We start from the raw sequence: 17,107 nt of genomic DNA, 5'->3' as shown, positions 1-17,107 counted from the left end.
GATTTTACAAATTTCTGTTTCCCCTCTCATTAAGCCATTCAGATAGTGAGATCTTACTGGTATTGAATTTACATTCCATTTGTACACTCCCAGAACAGGTTTCAGAGTAGCAGCCATGTTAGTCTGTATTCGCAAAAAGAAAAGGAGTACTTGTGGCACCTTAGAGATTAACAAATTTATTTGAGCATAAGCTTTCGTGAGCTACAGCTCACTACATCAGATGCATCAGATGAAGTAAGCTGTAGCTCACGAAAGCTTATGCTCAAATAAATTTGTTAGTCTCCAAGGTGCAACAAGTACTCCCAGGACAAAATCTGATAAGATGACAGCACCAATAAGCCTCTGATTTATGAACTATGAAAACAGAAAAGTATTATGCCATTTAGTTCTTTAAACTAGGGGGTTCCAAATTGCTCTGTGGATCACTGGTGGTTCAGAGAGCTGTATAAACGCATAGCGTTTCATTATTTCCAAGCTGCAAGTTGCATTAAAAGGCAGATAAAGATACAAGTAAAAGATAAATTACATATTTTCCTAATATTACTTTTATATGTAAGCAATTGCTGTAGTTGCCACAGGGCTGTTACATAATAGGGAATGGGAGAAGAGGATGTCCATGAGATCATCTTAATATAAATACCTGGACCATACTGTGTAATAGTGAGAACCCCTGCTTAAAGCCTTTCAGGCTCTTCTCCACCACAATCCTTGCATCAAAGTACCTTTTCAGCATACTTTTCCCTCTTTCGTTTACGCTCTTTCACACGATTTGTCTCCTCCTGCTGCCGCTTCTCTTCCTGACGCTGACGCACTGTCAGGAAACAAAGGTAGCAAAAGCATAACGTAAGAATCAGTTTCTCAAAGCTATTTCCTATCCCTGTATAAATATTCTTTATCTCACAAAAGACTCCGGTTTTAGAAAACACCTTGGATAAAATCCAGCAATGTTACACTAACACACTGAAAGTCCCTAAAGAGTAATGCTAGATTCAAATTCCCTGAAATCAGAAAAGTAAAAGCCTTATTGGGAAACTCTTCTCTCAAGTGATATCAAAATGTGCATCTATATTGTACATCCAAACGTGTGCTGAAATATAAAGTTCTTATTAGCATTTATTTGGAATAATCTTCATAATTCTGCCAAAGCTTTGTCATTCATGAATAATGTGGTGATCCTAAAAAAGCGACAGTAAAAACTTTATACCGCACCATCACATACCTCACACTCATTTTACTCAATAGTGATAGAAAGGGTTATCTACAGTGCATGTGTTTGTAGGGGATGAGAGGAAAGATTTCTAAACCAGTGAAGCACAGGACAGAAGGAGAAGGAGAACAACGTGCACTGCACATACATTTCTTCTCAAGTTCCTCATCATCCAGCAGAAGGCTGACCACTTCTTTGGGTTTCAAGGTGTCTGGTTTGAAATTGCCACCTGAAATCACCATCCGCTGGATCTAAAAGTAAAGAAAATATAAACAGAGAAACCAGCTATTTTATTTTCTCTTTACTAAATACTAACCAGGAAAAGGTGCTAGTTAAAAGGTTGAAAGTCAGGAAAAAAGTTTGTGATTATTCTGTCCTGATAAACCCAGAAGCAAAATTTAACTCAGTACTGAACAAATATTAATAATCCTCAGCCTCCCTGTGAGAAAGGTAAGTATTACTATCCCTTTTTTTCAAGTGACTTATGTGGGAGGCTGTGTGGTTTACGGTTTTAGGAGGCCTGGGTTCTAAACCCTAGATTTGACAACAATTCAATTTGTGGACATGACCAAGTCCCTTAACCTCTCTGGGTGGATCTACACTGACAAAAATCAGACGCACAAGTCATCACGGGTGGTAACTGTGGAAGGATACTATAAAAAGATCAGGAGTATTTGTCAACTGTCAAAGAAGACAGCCACCTCCCGACACACTCGATGTTAGGCAGCCCTAATCTGCATGCACAGGGGAAAACATACACCGATTCAGGGTGGGCAATGTGGATGCACTCAATTAGCGATGCATCAATTGCTGCAATACAACCAACCAAAGCACAGTTGATTGAAGGCTCTAATGTAGTCAAAGTCTAATCCAGAGGAAAGACGTTACAATTCCTGAGCCCTGTCGGCAATACAACTTTCAATGCTGCTACCGCTAATAATGGTTAATTGTGCACCCAATTTTTGCAAGTATTGATGTGCTCCCTGAAGATGTCGTGAGGCTTAAGTTTTAAAGCATTTACTGCTTGATTCTGCAAGATCTGAGCACTTTTGGGAACCTTCATATCTTAAATAGACCCTGTCTGTTTTTTGTCAAAACTTTCTGAAAAAATTCTACATATATTTAATAAGATAAGATCAGATATTTGAAACTGTAGGCAGATTGGTTTAGTTTTGGAGAATTTAGTGGTGGGTGTGCCATGATGGTTTTGTCTACGCCAGAAAAACTGGAATTCCTAGATTAACAACAGCGTAAACTTTAGTTTAAACTGGGCTCAGGCATTTTCAGCAAGAACAGTGGGCTTTTTTTTAACCACATGACACGATACCACCTGGGCTCTGTCCACATTACACAGGTCAACTACCCTGTTATAATATGGATACTATTTTTTTTCCCTGTAGCATAGAGATACCCATGTGGGTATCTGCATGTCTGAAGAGACTATTCTACTTCTCAGAGCAATTCCACAGTTGAACTCTCTGCTATCTACTCTACCCCACTCTTGTTCCAGATGGCTTCTTCATTCCTACCTCACTCTTCTCTTTTGCCCTCTGCAAGATGCGCTCCTCAATGGTGCCTTTACAAATCAATCGGTAAACAGTGACCTGTTTCGTCTGACCCAGTCTGTGTGCCCGGTCCATGGCCTGCTGGTCCACTGTTGGATTCCAGTCACTGTCGTAGAAAATTACCTGCATAGAAACATCAGAGAAGAACATACAGGCTTAAAATTACTAGAATTTGCATTTAAATGTATGTATTGAGAAAAGAAAATAACCTGCCACTGTGGGAACTTTATTCTGCTACACTTGCTAACTGCAGACTAAAGTCCCACGAAGCCTTCCATGGTACAGGATTGTAAAATCCTTTGCACTGCTCTTCAGGTGCTTCCATATTGGTGATTACCATTAGTGTTTGGAATCCTATGGAACAACTGAGGAAGTCCTATCTACCTTGATATATTTTGCTTGGATGAACAGATTTCTCAAGTTTATTACAATGCAAAATATAAGAGTTGTCTGGGACCATCTATATTATAAAACCCATTTTTAGAGGCTGTGTGATTTGCTTGGAAAAATTCATTCTAAGTGAGTGAGCTGTTCATGTAAAGGGTTTCTGTACAAGAACAATTTCTTCTCTCAAATTAGAAAAAAAAAATCTTTTGGTGCTCATATCACAAACATCAACTGCCATCTTAAATTTATATTCCATTTTTATCCCAAAATACTTTACATACATATACCATACAAAACAGAAATTAAAAAAAATTAAGATTGAAAAGTGAAGCACTCCAAACATTAAGGAAACCCAGAACTAACATAGCTTATATGCAAGACTGCAGAAGCTCTCCTATTTTTCTTCAGATAAAGTCTCAGTTGGTTGGTTTTTCAACTCTACTGCTACAACAGCTGTTTCAGTTTAAAGCACTTCCATATGAAATTGATTCTTCTTTTAGAATCCTTAGTGCTTCATAAATGGTCTGTTGATGTGTCTATGTTTCATGTACTGGTCTTGTTCTTATCCAATTATCTCATTATTGCTGATACATACAAGAAGAGTCCTGGCTATTTTCTGAATTTATACTGGAATCCTTTTCTGCATGGAGTGTTTCAGTTCTCCCTTGCTGTAATCAGGAATCTAATGCAGGCTCAGTGCTAGGATCACCTATTTCACATGGTATTGAAGTATTTGTGGGCAAATGACCTGACCTGGGAGTCAGCTTCTGGTTTCTCCCAATTGGAAAGCTCCCAATCTCATGGGGCAAGGTATCCAAGGAGGATTCTGACTTCATGAAGTAGTTTCCTGAGTGTTTTCTTTGCTATCCCGGTCTTACTACATTTTCAGGCATCCCATTCAAAAGAAAAATACTGGTGAACTCTGATAGGGAAAAACAGTGACTTTAACTGCTTTCTTTTTGGTCATTTTAAAGTTACTCTTGGCTTTTTTTTTTTTAATATAATTGTTGGTTGATGGGGCGTCACATGGGACCCTTATATTTTAGGGGCAGTGCCTGCCCGCTGACCCATTAGTATAACCTTCCAACTGCACTGGGGGGAGGGGGAGGCACAAGGGGATTGGAAGAGTTCTTGCACAGGAACAGGAAGACCAGAAATGCTGACCAAGTCACTGCAGGTACAGAAGCAGAAGGTTTGCTTCCCCATATATCTACTACAAGAGAGGAGCCCCAAAATAATTTTCTCTTGTAGGAGGAAGGTTTGTCTTGCTTGCCAGTCTTCTTGTTTTTCTTTGAAAAGTGCACGTACTACTGTTGGTCTTCTGATGCTGACTTGAGAGCCATGCTGAATCTGGGAGCAATGCTTTCTTCCTGATTGTCAGGTTTGGGGGCTGATGCGGATCGTATGGCTTTCTGTTGTTGAAGAGTTTGGCCCCTATCTAGAGACCAAAGATGTTACAGGGATACAACATATTTAAGGTTATGCAGAGCCCTATAAATATGGGATACCTAAGAGGACAAGAGACTTTTTGGGCTCTAGGAGAAGGGGTCCCCTGCACTGTGCACTTTCTGCTTGTGCCATCCTCTTGCACTGGCTAGTTGCAGAGTTCCCTAGATAGAGAAAACACCTCTATGCTGTGGGGGAAGGTGAGAGAAAACAAAGAATAGCCTAAAGGGGGGGGGCGCAAAAAGTACTAGAAGAATTTCAGCGGGCTTTTGATTTAAAATAGTGGAGAGAGCAGGTACTCCAGAGCTGTCTGTCTCTTAGGTGGGAGCAGAAACATCTGTCACAAAGTTGCCTATCAAGGTTTGCCCAGAACACTAGCAGTAGCTACCATCATCCAAGTAGCAGAAAAGATTTGACCAACATGCAAAGGATAAATGGATTTGTACATTTAGAGGAGTAAATATGACTATTCAGAGAAAGTATTTTGTATATCAAAATATAGTTGCCCTAATTCAAATTCAGAAGACAGTATCTTCAATAAACCCAAAAGAAAAGCAGATTAAATGGACTCAAAAAAACCAGGCAAGAAGTCCTCGTTTTCAAGTCATGTGAAGCTGTTTGAGCTTCTGTTGATATACAGCCTCTTCTTTGGCCTTTGAAATATGCAAAGGACATGGCAACTTTGGAATCTCCCAAATAAATCCTTAGTGTAACAGAATAAAGTTGCAGAAAATCTAGGTTAACCATTCTTAATTTCACAATGCAAGCCCTTTCATGTTTTAGAAGAATAACACTGTAACCGTAGCAAGAGAGTATTCTATCAGCAAAGATACAATTTGGTCATGGAGGTCACGGATTCTATGACTTTAACAGACCTCCATGACTTCTTCAGCTCAGACTGTCAACTCCAGCCCCAGGCAGCAGTAGGGCTCGGGCCATCAGCTCCCAGTGGCGGTGGGGTTCGGGCTGTCCGCGCCCCAGCCCTCTCGGGCTTCGGCCTCTTCCCCCACCATACTCTGATTTTGTAGTACATTTTTACTGTGACTGTTCCAAGAATTTTTGCTTAATTTTATCATGACTAAAAACCTTATTCGTATCTACCTATAAATCTCAAAATTCCAGTTCAAAATACCCCAAATTAAGAAATATGCTGGTTATACCAAACAACGTGAAAGTCTATGACATCTATCCATCTTTGTTTGTACAGGTAACCCTGTGGGTGCTTGCTTTGTTCTCATTTCTTTAAGAGGCTGAAATGGGGACAGACTGGTTGAAAAAACGAGAGGGCATGGAGATTTTAGGTTCAGAAGCCTGCTGCCTTTCTGAGACCAAGAGCCACAGTCTTACTTGCTGTCAAATCTAAGCATACACAAACTAAAAAGATTACAAGCATTGGAATAGATCAATGATTCATATGGTCCAATATCCTGTCTCAGCAGTTAATGACAGATGCTTCAACAGAAGATACCTCTCCTCTGCCATTCACCTACATAATTGGACAATATTATACCATGGGTAGGTGGAAGAAGAAATGTTTTTAATTTATAATTGTGTTCTTACTTTTTATTTATTTATTTTTTTTTAAAGTGTCACTTTTTTGGAAACTTAAGATCCTGTAGCAGCAAATTCCATTGGTTAATTATAATATAAAAATATAGTTCCTTTCATCCATTTAAAATGTAATGCCTTTAATAATTTCAATTCCATACATTATTTACTAAAGTTAGTCTCAAACAGATACTTAACAGACGTTATAAAACTTAAGTTTATCAGACTGAAAGAACAAACAAAAGATAAAACACCAGAACAAGTTTTTAATGTATTTCATTGAAAAAATGCTGTACAGCCAGGCAAGTCCCAACTGTTGCTTGGAAAGATCAAAGTGTGCTCACTATGTTAATTAAAGAGACCACTATGCTCATTTCTTAGTTTGCTTATTGTATATTCTTTTTTAAATCCTATTAACCTCACTTGCGTGCTGGATTTTGGCAAGATTCTCAGTTATAGTGGTTATTTGACACTTGAAATGTCTTTCTGTACATATACTTGGTGGAGAAAAGCCCCAGTAATAATTCCATTTTCTTTGATTTATCATGTAAGTTGTATAGCACTGAAGATACTCAGTCTATGCCCTCTTGAATGCCAACATTATGTCTCTTGTATTCTACTTCTCTTTTAGCAGTATATGCTTATTGAACTAATTTTTATCATCATCTCAGAAAAAAGGCCACTGAAACTCCACAACTGCCAATTTTAAAGTCCTAAAAGGTGAATTAAAGTGATCCAGCAGTAGTTCACACACAGCCGCCTGATATGGTGTAGACATGAAATGGAAAGTTGATCCATTATTCTTAAATTGTATTGCCAGAGTTGTACTAATCTACTGACAGATTCAACAAGTACTACAGCCTGGCTTATTGGCTGCTCCGCCCATTCTCAGACTTCACAAATGCTTTCAAAATGGATAGTGCTGTAATAATTTTGCTGAGGTAGGTTATCATATTCCTTTACTACTGAAGCTTAAGTTTAAACTGTCCAGCCGTAAAGTACAATCCATTGTGAAAATGTATTGTCTGCTATTTGTAAGCTCCCAGAGTCATTCAGTTACATTCCAGGTTCACCCATAAAGCAGACATTAAAAACTCTCAGGGGTAGGGTTGTCTCCAAGATCTCACAAAGCCAATGCTTTAGGTCGGCAATTGTCTACAAACTGTTCCTTTATTTCTCATACATGCAACAAACTGCAGTAATGTTTCCCAGATATGAGTGGAATCAATAAGATAACGCAGTTTTGTGATAAGAATGGTGATATTAAAAACTAACCAGGGCTGAGACAGCTCAGAGTTTCACACAGACAGACAAGACTATCAGTTTTGCTACAGAATAGAGAAAGAGAAAGGTAGGGAAGCTTGAGAGAAAAGGATGTTTGGGATATGTGAAGGCAGGATAAAGCAAGAGAACAGTTACAACTGAAATTAACCAAAATACCAGCAAGCTAACTAACCTACAGACATAAGTCTTGAGATCTGGTGTTACTATACTAAACTATCCACCTACCGTATCTGCAGCTGTGAGGTTAATACCCAATCCTCCAGCTCTTGTGCTTAACAGGAACACAAAGATATCATTCCTGCAGACAGGAAGAGAAGAAAAAAAAATCTGCTTAGTTTATGATGTCATCATTACAAACATTACAAACTAGAAAAGCCCCTCCAGGAGGTTTTTATAGGTATTTAGGCACCTAACTCCCATTGGATGGTCTGAGAAAAAGGGGTGAGTGGAGACAGACAGAAAGAAAGGGAGTTAAAACACAGGTCAGTGCTAACTATAAATATCTACTGGTAAAGAATAAAGGAAGAGGAACTCAGAAAATATTACATAGATAAAAAATGGTTCCTAAATGGAATGTTTTCTTCAAGGTCCCAACAAATTTTATTTTATTTTATTTTTTAATAAAAGGAACAATCTGATTTTCCAGCTGTCTTGGCTCATACTGTTATAGCAGAATGCTTGAAAAAGGCATCTGGTCGCCTGAGCATAAATCTAGGATCTAAGAACTCCTGAATTCTGGCCCTAGCTGTGACACTGACCTTTAGCTACAAACTACAGTCTGTTTTCTTCATTTGCCTTATCTGTAAAATGCAGATAACATTATCTATTTTGCAAGAATGTTGTGGGGCTACAGTAGTGAATTATTGTAAAATATTTTGAAGCTGAATGACTATTTATGTGATATCAATAACAGGATGATGCATGAAATCTGCAGTTTTGAAAGGTCCACATATTGTTTTCTGGAAAAGTCACAGGGAAGGGAGTAAGGGGGGATTTTACTATAGACCTTATGAACGTATCATAGTTCTATAGTTGTGTGTTAACAGTGTCCTGCCAGGACATCCTGCAGAACAGCCTTTAGTCTCAGTCAGACTTTTTCCTGGACTTATTCCTCACAAATAAATACTGCACATGGGGAATTTAAATAGCTTTTTATAGGAATTCTTGTTTAGACTGGCTGACTTTTATATCAAAGGGATTTCTAGCTGAAATGATTATTTTTCTTTATAGATGTTCTATTCATTAATAAAAATAATTTGCTGAACTTCTCATAGGAAGAAGTGTTAAAATTCTAGAGAGGAGATCATAACCAGTTGGAAATCTGTTTTGACTGCTGGAATCAATTAAATATTAGGTAGTGTATTTTCATCTCACTTTTCTTTAAGGTTTGCACACATTCGCCCTTTTCAAATATTCCTGCTCAGGGAGGCTTACCTAATAGACACTACACAGCACACAATCCCTCTAAGTCCTTCTGCCTCAAAGGCATTGATGCTTCGTTTTATTTTCAAAACCCAAGAGTTCACATGCTTCACCTTCAAAAGTGCAATTCCACTCTGACAAAGCCAGCACAAAGACCATCCTGTACTCTAGAACCTGTATTTTTATCCCTTGGAAGATGCAAAACAACAGTATTTTATAAATCCTATTGCTGTGAAAGGATAGTGATCTTGTTCTCAATGGCTAACAATTCATTCACAAGGGTTGTTTTACCAATAAACATCACATCATCTCAGATTGTGGACTAACTGTCACAGCAACAATTTAGCAAGTTGCATCCCATGACTACATGAGGGAACCTGAGTTAGTAAACATAAATACAGATAGTCGGTATAACTTGCATTGATGGAGATGAAGTTATGCAACAATATGTAACCCTGTAATAAGGTGAGGTAGACTCCATATCCCTTCTTTTTGTGCTAGTGTAACCTAAGAGGGCTGGTTTAGAAACTTTGCTTCATTACAATGGACTGGTCCTACATAATTCAGTTCCTATAGTTTAACATCAAAATTGGTAAGTAGAGCCCTACTGCCCAAAAGAATATATAGTATATTTCTTTTGCCCTTCTATGAAACATACTGCACTTAAGAGAATGAGGCCTATTTTGAAAGCTCAAAATCACATCTGTGATTTCAATTTAACTCTCAGAATGTCACTCCACAGAATATATAGTACTCCACATACCACATTTCATTCCCACTGGGATTCTCTATAGACAAGGCCATATTCAAGACAAGTAAGGACAGATTTTCTTGTACTGGAGAGTTGCTTTGTGCTACTCTATTTCACAGCATCTTAGCTTCAGCCCTGTGGAGCTCCTAAGCACCACAGGATTAGAAATCCTGGTTAATGCCATGTATCTGAAGGCATCACATGTTCAGTGAGACTTTCAGTTAATCAGGTTTAACTTGAAATTAAAAACAAAAACAAAAAAAAAGAGACAAAAATAAAAAGCATGGAACTTCCATGATGTTAGCTAAACTTCACTGGTCAATCAGACTGATTTCCATTACTCTCATCCCTTTCCCTCCATATATACATTTTCTATTTAGTATGTAAGCCTTTTGAGACAGTGACTTAGTTTACTTAACATTTCTCAAATGCGTAATCCATTGCTTTTATAAATAGATTACCTGTTCTGAAAGTCAGCTACCATGTCCCTTCTCTCAGAGATCTTTGAAGAACCATCCAATCTCATGTAGGTATGTTTCCTGTAAACCATGTACTCCTGCAAAGCACGGAAAAAAAATATTGAGTCAGTGTCATGAAGTCATTTAATCCTGACTCCTCAAACAGAAGACACCAACGGTGAAAGTTATACCAATGAAAAGATTAAAAAAAAAATTCAGAATATGCCTGGTACAGGGACACTATCAACTTAAAAAAAAATCTTAAAATGATTAAAACTGATATTTAAAAATCCAATTTACTTTTTGCCACTTGTACCATTTGTTTATTTTCTGCATTTCACTCAAGTTGAGCAATGACAAATGAAGTTAGCTTTAACTTTTGTTCATTACCATTTCATTTTCAGGATCATATTGGTTTGGTAACGGACACTGCCTAAAAGTATCTGTTTATTCAGGAAAAAAAAGTTTCCAATGCATTCGTTTTTTAGAGAGAAAAGGATCATGAACAAGGTCTGGTCTTATGGTTTGGTAAAAACTTGTTATTACTAAATCTAATGTTTGGACGAAATTTTGAGCCGACAGTATGTCTTTAAATGACCACGCTCTCATTAGACCAAGATATCCCCAACGTTATGCGTAAAACCTGCTGGTTCTGAACTAGTTGAGTGGTGCCTTGAAAAACAAAGATTGACTTCAGGTAGCCACCAACATCTAACAGTTAGATCTTAACTCACTTTCCAGTTACTGCCTATTATCTTCCTCCTAGATACGTATCTGAGAAAGTTGTGTTCACCCAGCTTTCTCAGTATTTACTCCTCCCCCACATACACAATCTGCTAAACAGCTTTTGAAACTAACTAGAATATAGCAACAGCCTTCCATTTGTTCATGGCCTCTTACTGTTCACAGTGTGGCTCTTTTCCCTCATCATCCTGATTATAGCAACTTCTTCAAATATCTTGAAGATTTTGCTTATATCTTTGGCTCTCACCCTAGCTCTACATGTGTCTTGGTTGCCATTCATGGTGCAACTCCTCTACCAAAACGAGCACTTTATCCAGCCCACCAAGCTGTGTTCACTAGCCCCCTATTCATCACTTTCATTCCGTTCCCACTGTACTGTCTCATCTCTCAGTGCAATATTAGGGTTTTCCTTTGTTGGTTTGTTTTTTCCTTATGACATTCAGAGTTCTCTTGTTTAACCCTGGTGAAGACACCTCTGCTCTTTATTCATCTCTCTCTCTCTAATCAATGCCTGGAAAAACCTCACTTTTTGCTAGATGACTGTCTTGCAGCTTTATGAAAAGCAAGGTGAACACTCACCTTCTTAACTCTGACTGGAAAATTTGGTATCTAAACTTCTTTTCTAGTGTTAACTTCTGGACCAATCAGAGTAATATGCCATGCCTTGATCTGTAAAGATCCTCAGAGGCAGTTTAGCTTTGTTGCTAGGAAACTCGGTTTAAATCATGCCCCCTCACTTTCTCATTAGAAAAGCACTTCAAAAGCTATAGAAACATTTAGATGAATTAATTAATAATGAAAAAAAATCACATTCAAAACACTTGTCCCACTTCCACTCTCAGTTAGATATGCCGTAGTTGTAGTGCTGTCTGACTGTGCTAGGAAGTATACTCCCTTGAAGCTGGCACTTTACCCTTAGAAGTACCAGCTTCCCTACCCTTAACATAAACAGATTCTTTCTTTAACTTGGATCCCATACTCCCTGAGCTATAAAATGTAATTGCTCTCCCCATCTTGAGACTTGCATTAGACATCAATATTTGAGGGTCCAGTAGCCAAAACAGGGAGTGTCTTTCAATATGACCTGGTCTATGCTTGAAGTATGCATCAAAAGGAGACAACATTGCCTCTGCATCATGTCAGATAAGGAGTTTCAGATCCCTAGCAGGAATTTCTGTAGGTCTCTTGGAGCCTTGTCCATGGCACGATATCTATGCAAGAGACGTCCAGACTCAGAATTTGAAGGCAAAGTGGTATCATTAACAGTGGATTGCTGTGATTCTTTTTACAAAGGTCTAGATTTTGGGTAATCTATCTCATTATGCAGACACTTCGACCACAGCAGTATGTATTGGTCTCCCAGATGGGAGATTTTATTAAATGGACGGTGTGAGCTTCTCAGATTTAACTGAATCGCACCTGCAGCTAGCAAGAGATGTCAAGAGTAACAAGAAGGGTTTCTTCAGGTATGTTGGCAACAAGAAGAAAGCCAAGGAAAGTGTGGGCCCCTTACTGAATGAGGGAGGCAAGCTAGTGACAGAGGATGTGGAAAAAGCTAATGTACTCAATGCTTTTTTTTGCCTCTGTTTTCACTAACAAGGTCAGCTCCCAGACTGCTGTGCTGGGCAACACAAAATGGGGAAGAGATGGCCAGCCCTCTGTAGAGATAGAGGTGGTTAGGGACTATTTAGAAAAGCTGGACGTGCACAAGTCCATGGGGCCGGACGATTTGCATCTGAGAGTGCTGAAGGAATTGGCGGCTGTGATTGCAGAGCCCTTGGCCATTATCTTTGAAAACTCGTGGCGAACGGGGGAAGTCCCGGATGACTGGAAAAAGGCTAATGTAGTGCCCATCTTTAAAAAAGGGAAGAAGGAGGATCCTGGGAACTACAGGCCAGTCAGCCTCACCTCAGTCCCTGGAAAAATCATGGAGCAGGTCCTCAAAGAATCAATCCTGAAGCACTTAGAGGAGAGGAAAGTGATCAGGAACAGTCAGCATGGATTCACCAAGGGAAGGTCATGCCTGACTAATCTAATCGCCTTTTATGATGAGATTACTGGTTCTGTGGATGAAGGGAAAGCAGTGGATGTATTGTTTCTTGACTTTAGCAAAGCTTTTGACACGGTCTCCCACAGCATTCTTGTCAGCAAGTTAAGGAAGTATGGGCCGGATGAATGCACTATAAGGTGGGTAGAAAGCTGGCTAGATTGTCGGGCTCAACGGGTAGTGATCAATGGCTCCATGTCTAGTTGGCAGCCGGTGTCAAGTGGAGTGCCCCAGGGGTCGGTCCTGGGGCCCGTTTTGTTCAATATCTTCATAAATGATCTGGAGGATGGTGTGGATTGCACTCTCAGCAAATTTGCGGATGATACTAAACTGGGAGGAGTGGTAGATACGCTGGAGGGGAGGGATAGGATACAGAAGGACCTAGACAAATTGGAAGATTGGGCCAAAAGAAATCTAATGAGGTTCAATAAGGATAAGTGCAGGGTCCTGCACTTAGGATGGAAGAATCCAATGCACCGCTACAGACTAGGGACCGAATGGCTCGGCAGCAGTTCTGCGGAAAAGGACCTAGGGGTGACAGTGGACGAGAAGCTGGATATGAGTCAGCAGTGTGCCCTTGTTGCCAAGAAGGCCAATGGCATTTTGGGATGTATAAGTAGGGGCATAGCAAGCAGATCGAGGGACGTGATCGTTCCCCTCTATTCGACACTGGTGAGGCCTCATCTGGAGTACTGTGTCCAGTTTTGGGCCCCACACTACAAGAAGGATGTGGATAAATTGGAAAGAGTACAGCGAAGGGCAACAAAAATGATTAGGGGTCTAGAGCACATGACTTATGAGGAGAGGCTGAGGGAGCTGGGATTGTTTAGTCTGCAGAAGAGAAGAATGAGGGGGGATTTGATAGCTGCTTTCAACTACCTGAAAGGGGGTTTCAAAGAGGATGGCTCTAGACTGTTCTCAATGGTAGCAGATGACAGAACGAGGAGTAATGGTCTCAAGTTGCAATGGGGGAGGTTTAGATTGGATATTAGGAAAAACTTTTTCACTAAGAGGGTGGTGAAACACTGGAATGCGTTACCTAGGGAGGTGGTAGAATCTCCTTCCTTAGAGGTTTTTAAGGTCAGGCTTGACAAAGCCCTGGCTAGGATGATTTAACTGGGACTTGGTCCTGCTTTGAGCAGGGGGTTGGACTAGATGACCTTCTGGGGTCCCTTCCAACCCTGATATTCTATGATTCTATGATTCTATGATTCTAAGAAGGAAATGGAGAGGTAGTCAGTCTTCCCTGCCCCTTATACTCTTGGTGAGGAGCTGAAGAGAGCAGTGGTGCTGGTGTGGACCAATGGACACTACTTGCAAGAATTCTCTGTTCTGAGGCACATGGAGTGCATGCACATCCAAACTGGAATACACATAGGGATCAGCACTGGAAGGAGAACGTCTAGCTATGCTAACAATGTCTCTATTAAACACCCTTTTCTATTAATTACATTTTATTCAATAATCTCATCATTTCAAATACACAAATTTAACAAACCACTTTTTTCTAAAATCTTTTTATTCTCACTTCACCCATACCTCATTTGGTGTCCCTGGTGCTCCCCTGAATTTTGTATTTTGGGTAAACATCTGAACATAGCAACAGACTGCAAATCACTTAGGAGATAATTCTAACGCAAAGAAACTATACAAAACTAAATGGTAGTTATAAACTAATACACCAGCTCCTCTATTGTGACTGAGGGAGGGGCCTAATGACAATCAAGTATTCAAGCTCCCCTAAAATGGAGATCTAAAAAAGCACAATAGTGATGAAGAAAATCAGCATTCCACACCAAGACCCATATAATGATTCAGAAAGTCACAACAATACTGAGCAGAGTAGCCCAGCTGAAACAAGACAAGGCAAATACAGCAACTATACCAAAGGGTCCAAGGAGTACACTGCGATACTTACCAAATGGTCACTCAATCTCTTTAACCAAGTACAGACTGGTATATTTTGTTTTTTTTATAGTAAAACAGAAGCTGGTGACTAATCCTATGGGGATACCTATATTAAACCCACTTGAAAATCCTCCTGCTAATCTTGTTTAGCCACAAGGTCAGCATGATCGCAAGGGTATTAATCCAGGAAAATATTTAAAACAATTCTGGTTGCAGAAAGTCTGTTCACTGAAGCAACAAAGAAGTCAAGCCACTTCCATCTCCTCCTCCCCTCTATCCACTGGGACCTCCAGGGACATCAGGATATTAGAGAAACTTTTAGATACTTCTCAAGCAAACTGATTTAAACAAAACATAAAAATGCCAAAAATGCAGAACAAGCTAGATCTAATGCAGCAACAAATCACACACACACCAACCCGCTGCCCACAGTAGGCTTTTCTGATGGCAGATAGCTGAGGAGTGAGAGGAATACTGAAAAATGTCTCGTGTTTTCTGCTTACAAATCCCACTTACACCTATGGATTTCCACCTAGATTACAGTACAGTGGGATTCTGGGTTATATTCCGAGACATTTTATTCCTTATAAATCAGGGGTTTTCAAAACTTCATTTACACCGTGACCCTCTTCTGACAACAAAAATTACTACACGACTTCAGGAGGGCAGACTGAAGCCTGAGCCTGCCCGAGCCCCACTGCCCCAGGCTGGTGGGCCAGGACTAAAGTCAAAGCCAAGGGCTTCAGCCCCAGGCAGGGGACCTATAACCTGAGCCCTGCTACCCAGGGCTGAAGCCATAGGACTTCGCCTTCTGCCCTAGTCGGTGAGGCTCAGGCTTCAGCCCTGGGCCCCAGTAAGTCTAACGCCAGTCCTGGCGACCCCATTAAAATGGGGTTACAACCCACTTTGGGGTCCTGACCCACAGTTTGAGAACTGGAATTGAGCTGCACAGGGTGCTGTTTTCCATACTCAGAAGTTATAATGCTATATATTAACTGGCTACTAAGTTTTGGATTTCTAAAGCAAGTAATTTAACTGACTATAACTTTTAGTTTTTATTGTACATAAAGGGCAGATACTGATAGTCCCCACTATATTCTCCCTGCCTATAAAAGTGTTGCCTATCCTTTCCTGTTCTGTGCTCTCTTGTTTCTTCCCTTCCCCACTACAGCCATTACTGGTCCCATAGGTGCTGACTCTGTGGGTGCTCTGGGGCTGGAGTTCCCACGGGGGGAAAATGGTGGGTGTTCAGTACCCACCGACAGCCCCCCATCAGTCCTTCCCCACTTCCCCCAGTGCCTCCCACCCCCCCTAGCGGTCCCACAGATTAGCACCTCCTCTCCCTCCCCGTGCTTCCTGCCCACCCCAAACAGCTGTTTCATGGTGTGCAGGAGGCTGGGAGGGAGGAGCGAGGATGTGGCATGCTTGGGAGAGGGGGTGGAACTGGGCAGGAAGAGAGGGGGTAGGGATGGAACAGGGATAGAGTGACCAGATGTTCTGATTTTATAGAGACAGTCCAGACATTCGGGGCTTTTTCTTATATAGGCGCCTATTAACCCCCACCCTCTGTCCTGATTTTTCACACTTGCTATCTGGTCACCCTAAGTGGGGGCGGGAACAGGTGGGACAGGGGTGGGGCCTTGGGGGAAGGGATGGAGTGGGGGCAGGGCTTGAGGCAGAGAAGTCACAGGTGCTGACTTTCCAAAGAGCCGGGGAGTGCTGACCCCCAGCTCTTTGGAAAGTTGGTGCCTGTGACTGGGTCCCATGGAAAAGCAAGCTGTGAAGTGCTGAGGAAAATTTGCAGACTCACTCTAATAATGCTTCTTCTCTAATGCCAAGGCTATAGGTAGATTTAAGCTTCTTTTTCTCATGGAGACTCCTGCAAGGAGAATCTATACATACCTGTCTCTATTATTAAGTAACCGTGCTTCACACTCCTTCCTTATTTAATGTGAACAACTTGGCTTTGCAATCCCTATTTGGTGTTGTCAGAAACAAAAATGCCCTTCCACATTCCTAAACATTCCACCCCTCCCTTTCAGCAGATGTTATCAAACACCACCGCACAAATATCAATGCCCACCGCACAGGACAGGAAAGTGGGGGAGAAAGAAGAGGAGCTAAAAGCCAATTTAAGCAGGCTGTCAAAAATGCCCTACAGCTTCTTGGCTGAGCATATGTTGCACGCTCCTCACTAAATCTATTAGAACACACCCAGTGTCTGGGCTCTCAAGTCATACCTCTATTTTTTCTATAGGCAGTTGTGGGAGTCAATGTTTATCAATGGATTAAGAAATAACTAGGGCAGTCAAGTGATTAAAAATATGAATCATGATTAAT

The 17,107-nt window shown here is 40.6% G+C and overlaps 1 protein-coding gene across 1 annotated transcript in view; it reads right to left on the bottom strand.

The window, feature by feature from the left end:
- Positions 1 to 17,107, bottom strand: part of INO80 (INO80 complex ATPase subunit) — a 126,829-nt gene that overhangs the window by 6,494 nt on the left and 103,228 nt on the right. The window contains exons 28-32 of the mRNA XM_038408051.2: positions 10,072 to 10,166; positions 7,663 to 7,735; positions 2,737 to 2,895; positions 1,356 to 1,458; positions 723 to 811 (exon numbers count right to left, since the gene is read on the bottom strand). Of these exons, the coding sequence (XP_038263979.1) occupies positions 723 to 811; positions 1,356 to 1,458; positions 2,737 to 2,895; positions 7,663 to 7,735; positions 10,072 to 10,166 (519 nt within the window). The remainder of the gene's footprint in view (positions 1 to 722; positions 812 to 1,355; positions 1,459 to 2,736; positions 2,896 to 7,662; positions 7,736 to 10,071; positions 10,167 to 17,107) is intronic.

The sequence above is a fragment of the Dermochelys coriacea genome, chromosome 6 (genome assembly GCF_009764565.3).
Source record: "Dermochelys coriacea isolate rDerCor1 chromosome 6, rDerCor1.pri.v4, whole genome shotgun sequence".
NCBI classification, from domain to species: domain Eukaryota; kingdom Metazoa; phylum Chordata; order Testudines; family Dermochelyidae; genus Dermochelys; species Dermochelys coriacea.
The sequence above is the reverse complement of the archived record's forward strand: the minus strand, read 5'-3'. Positions and strand labels throughout refer to the sequence as shown.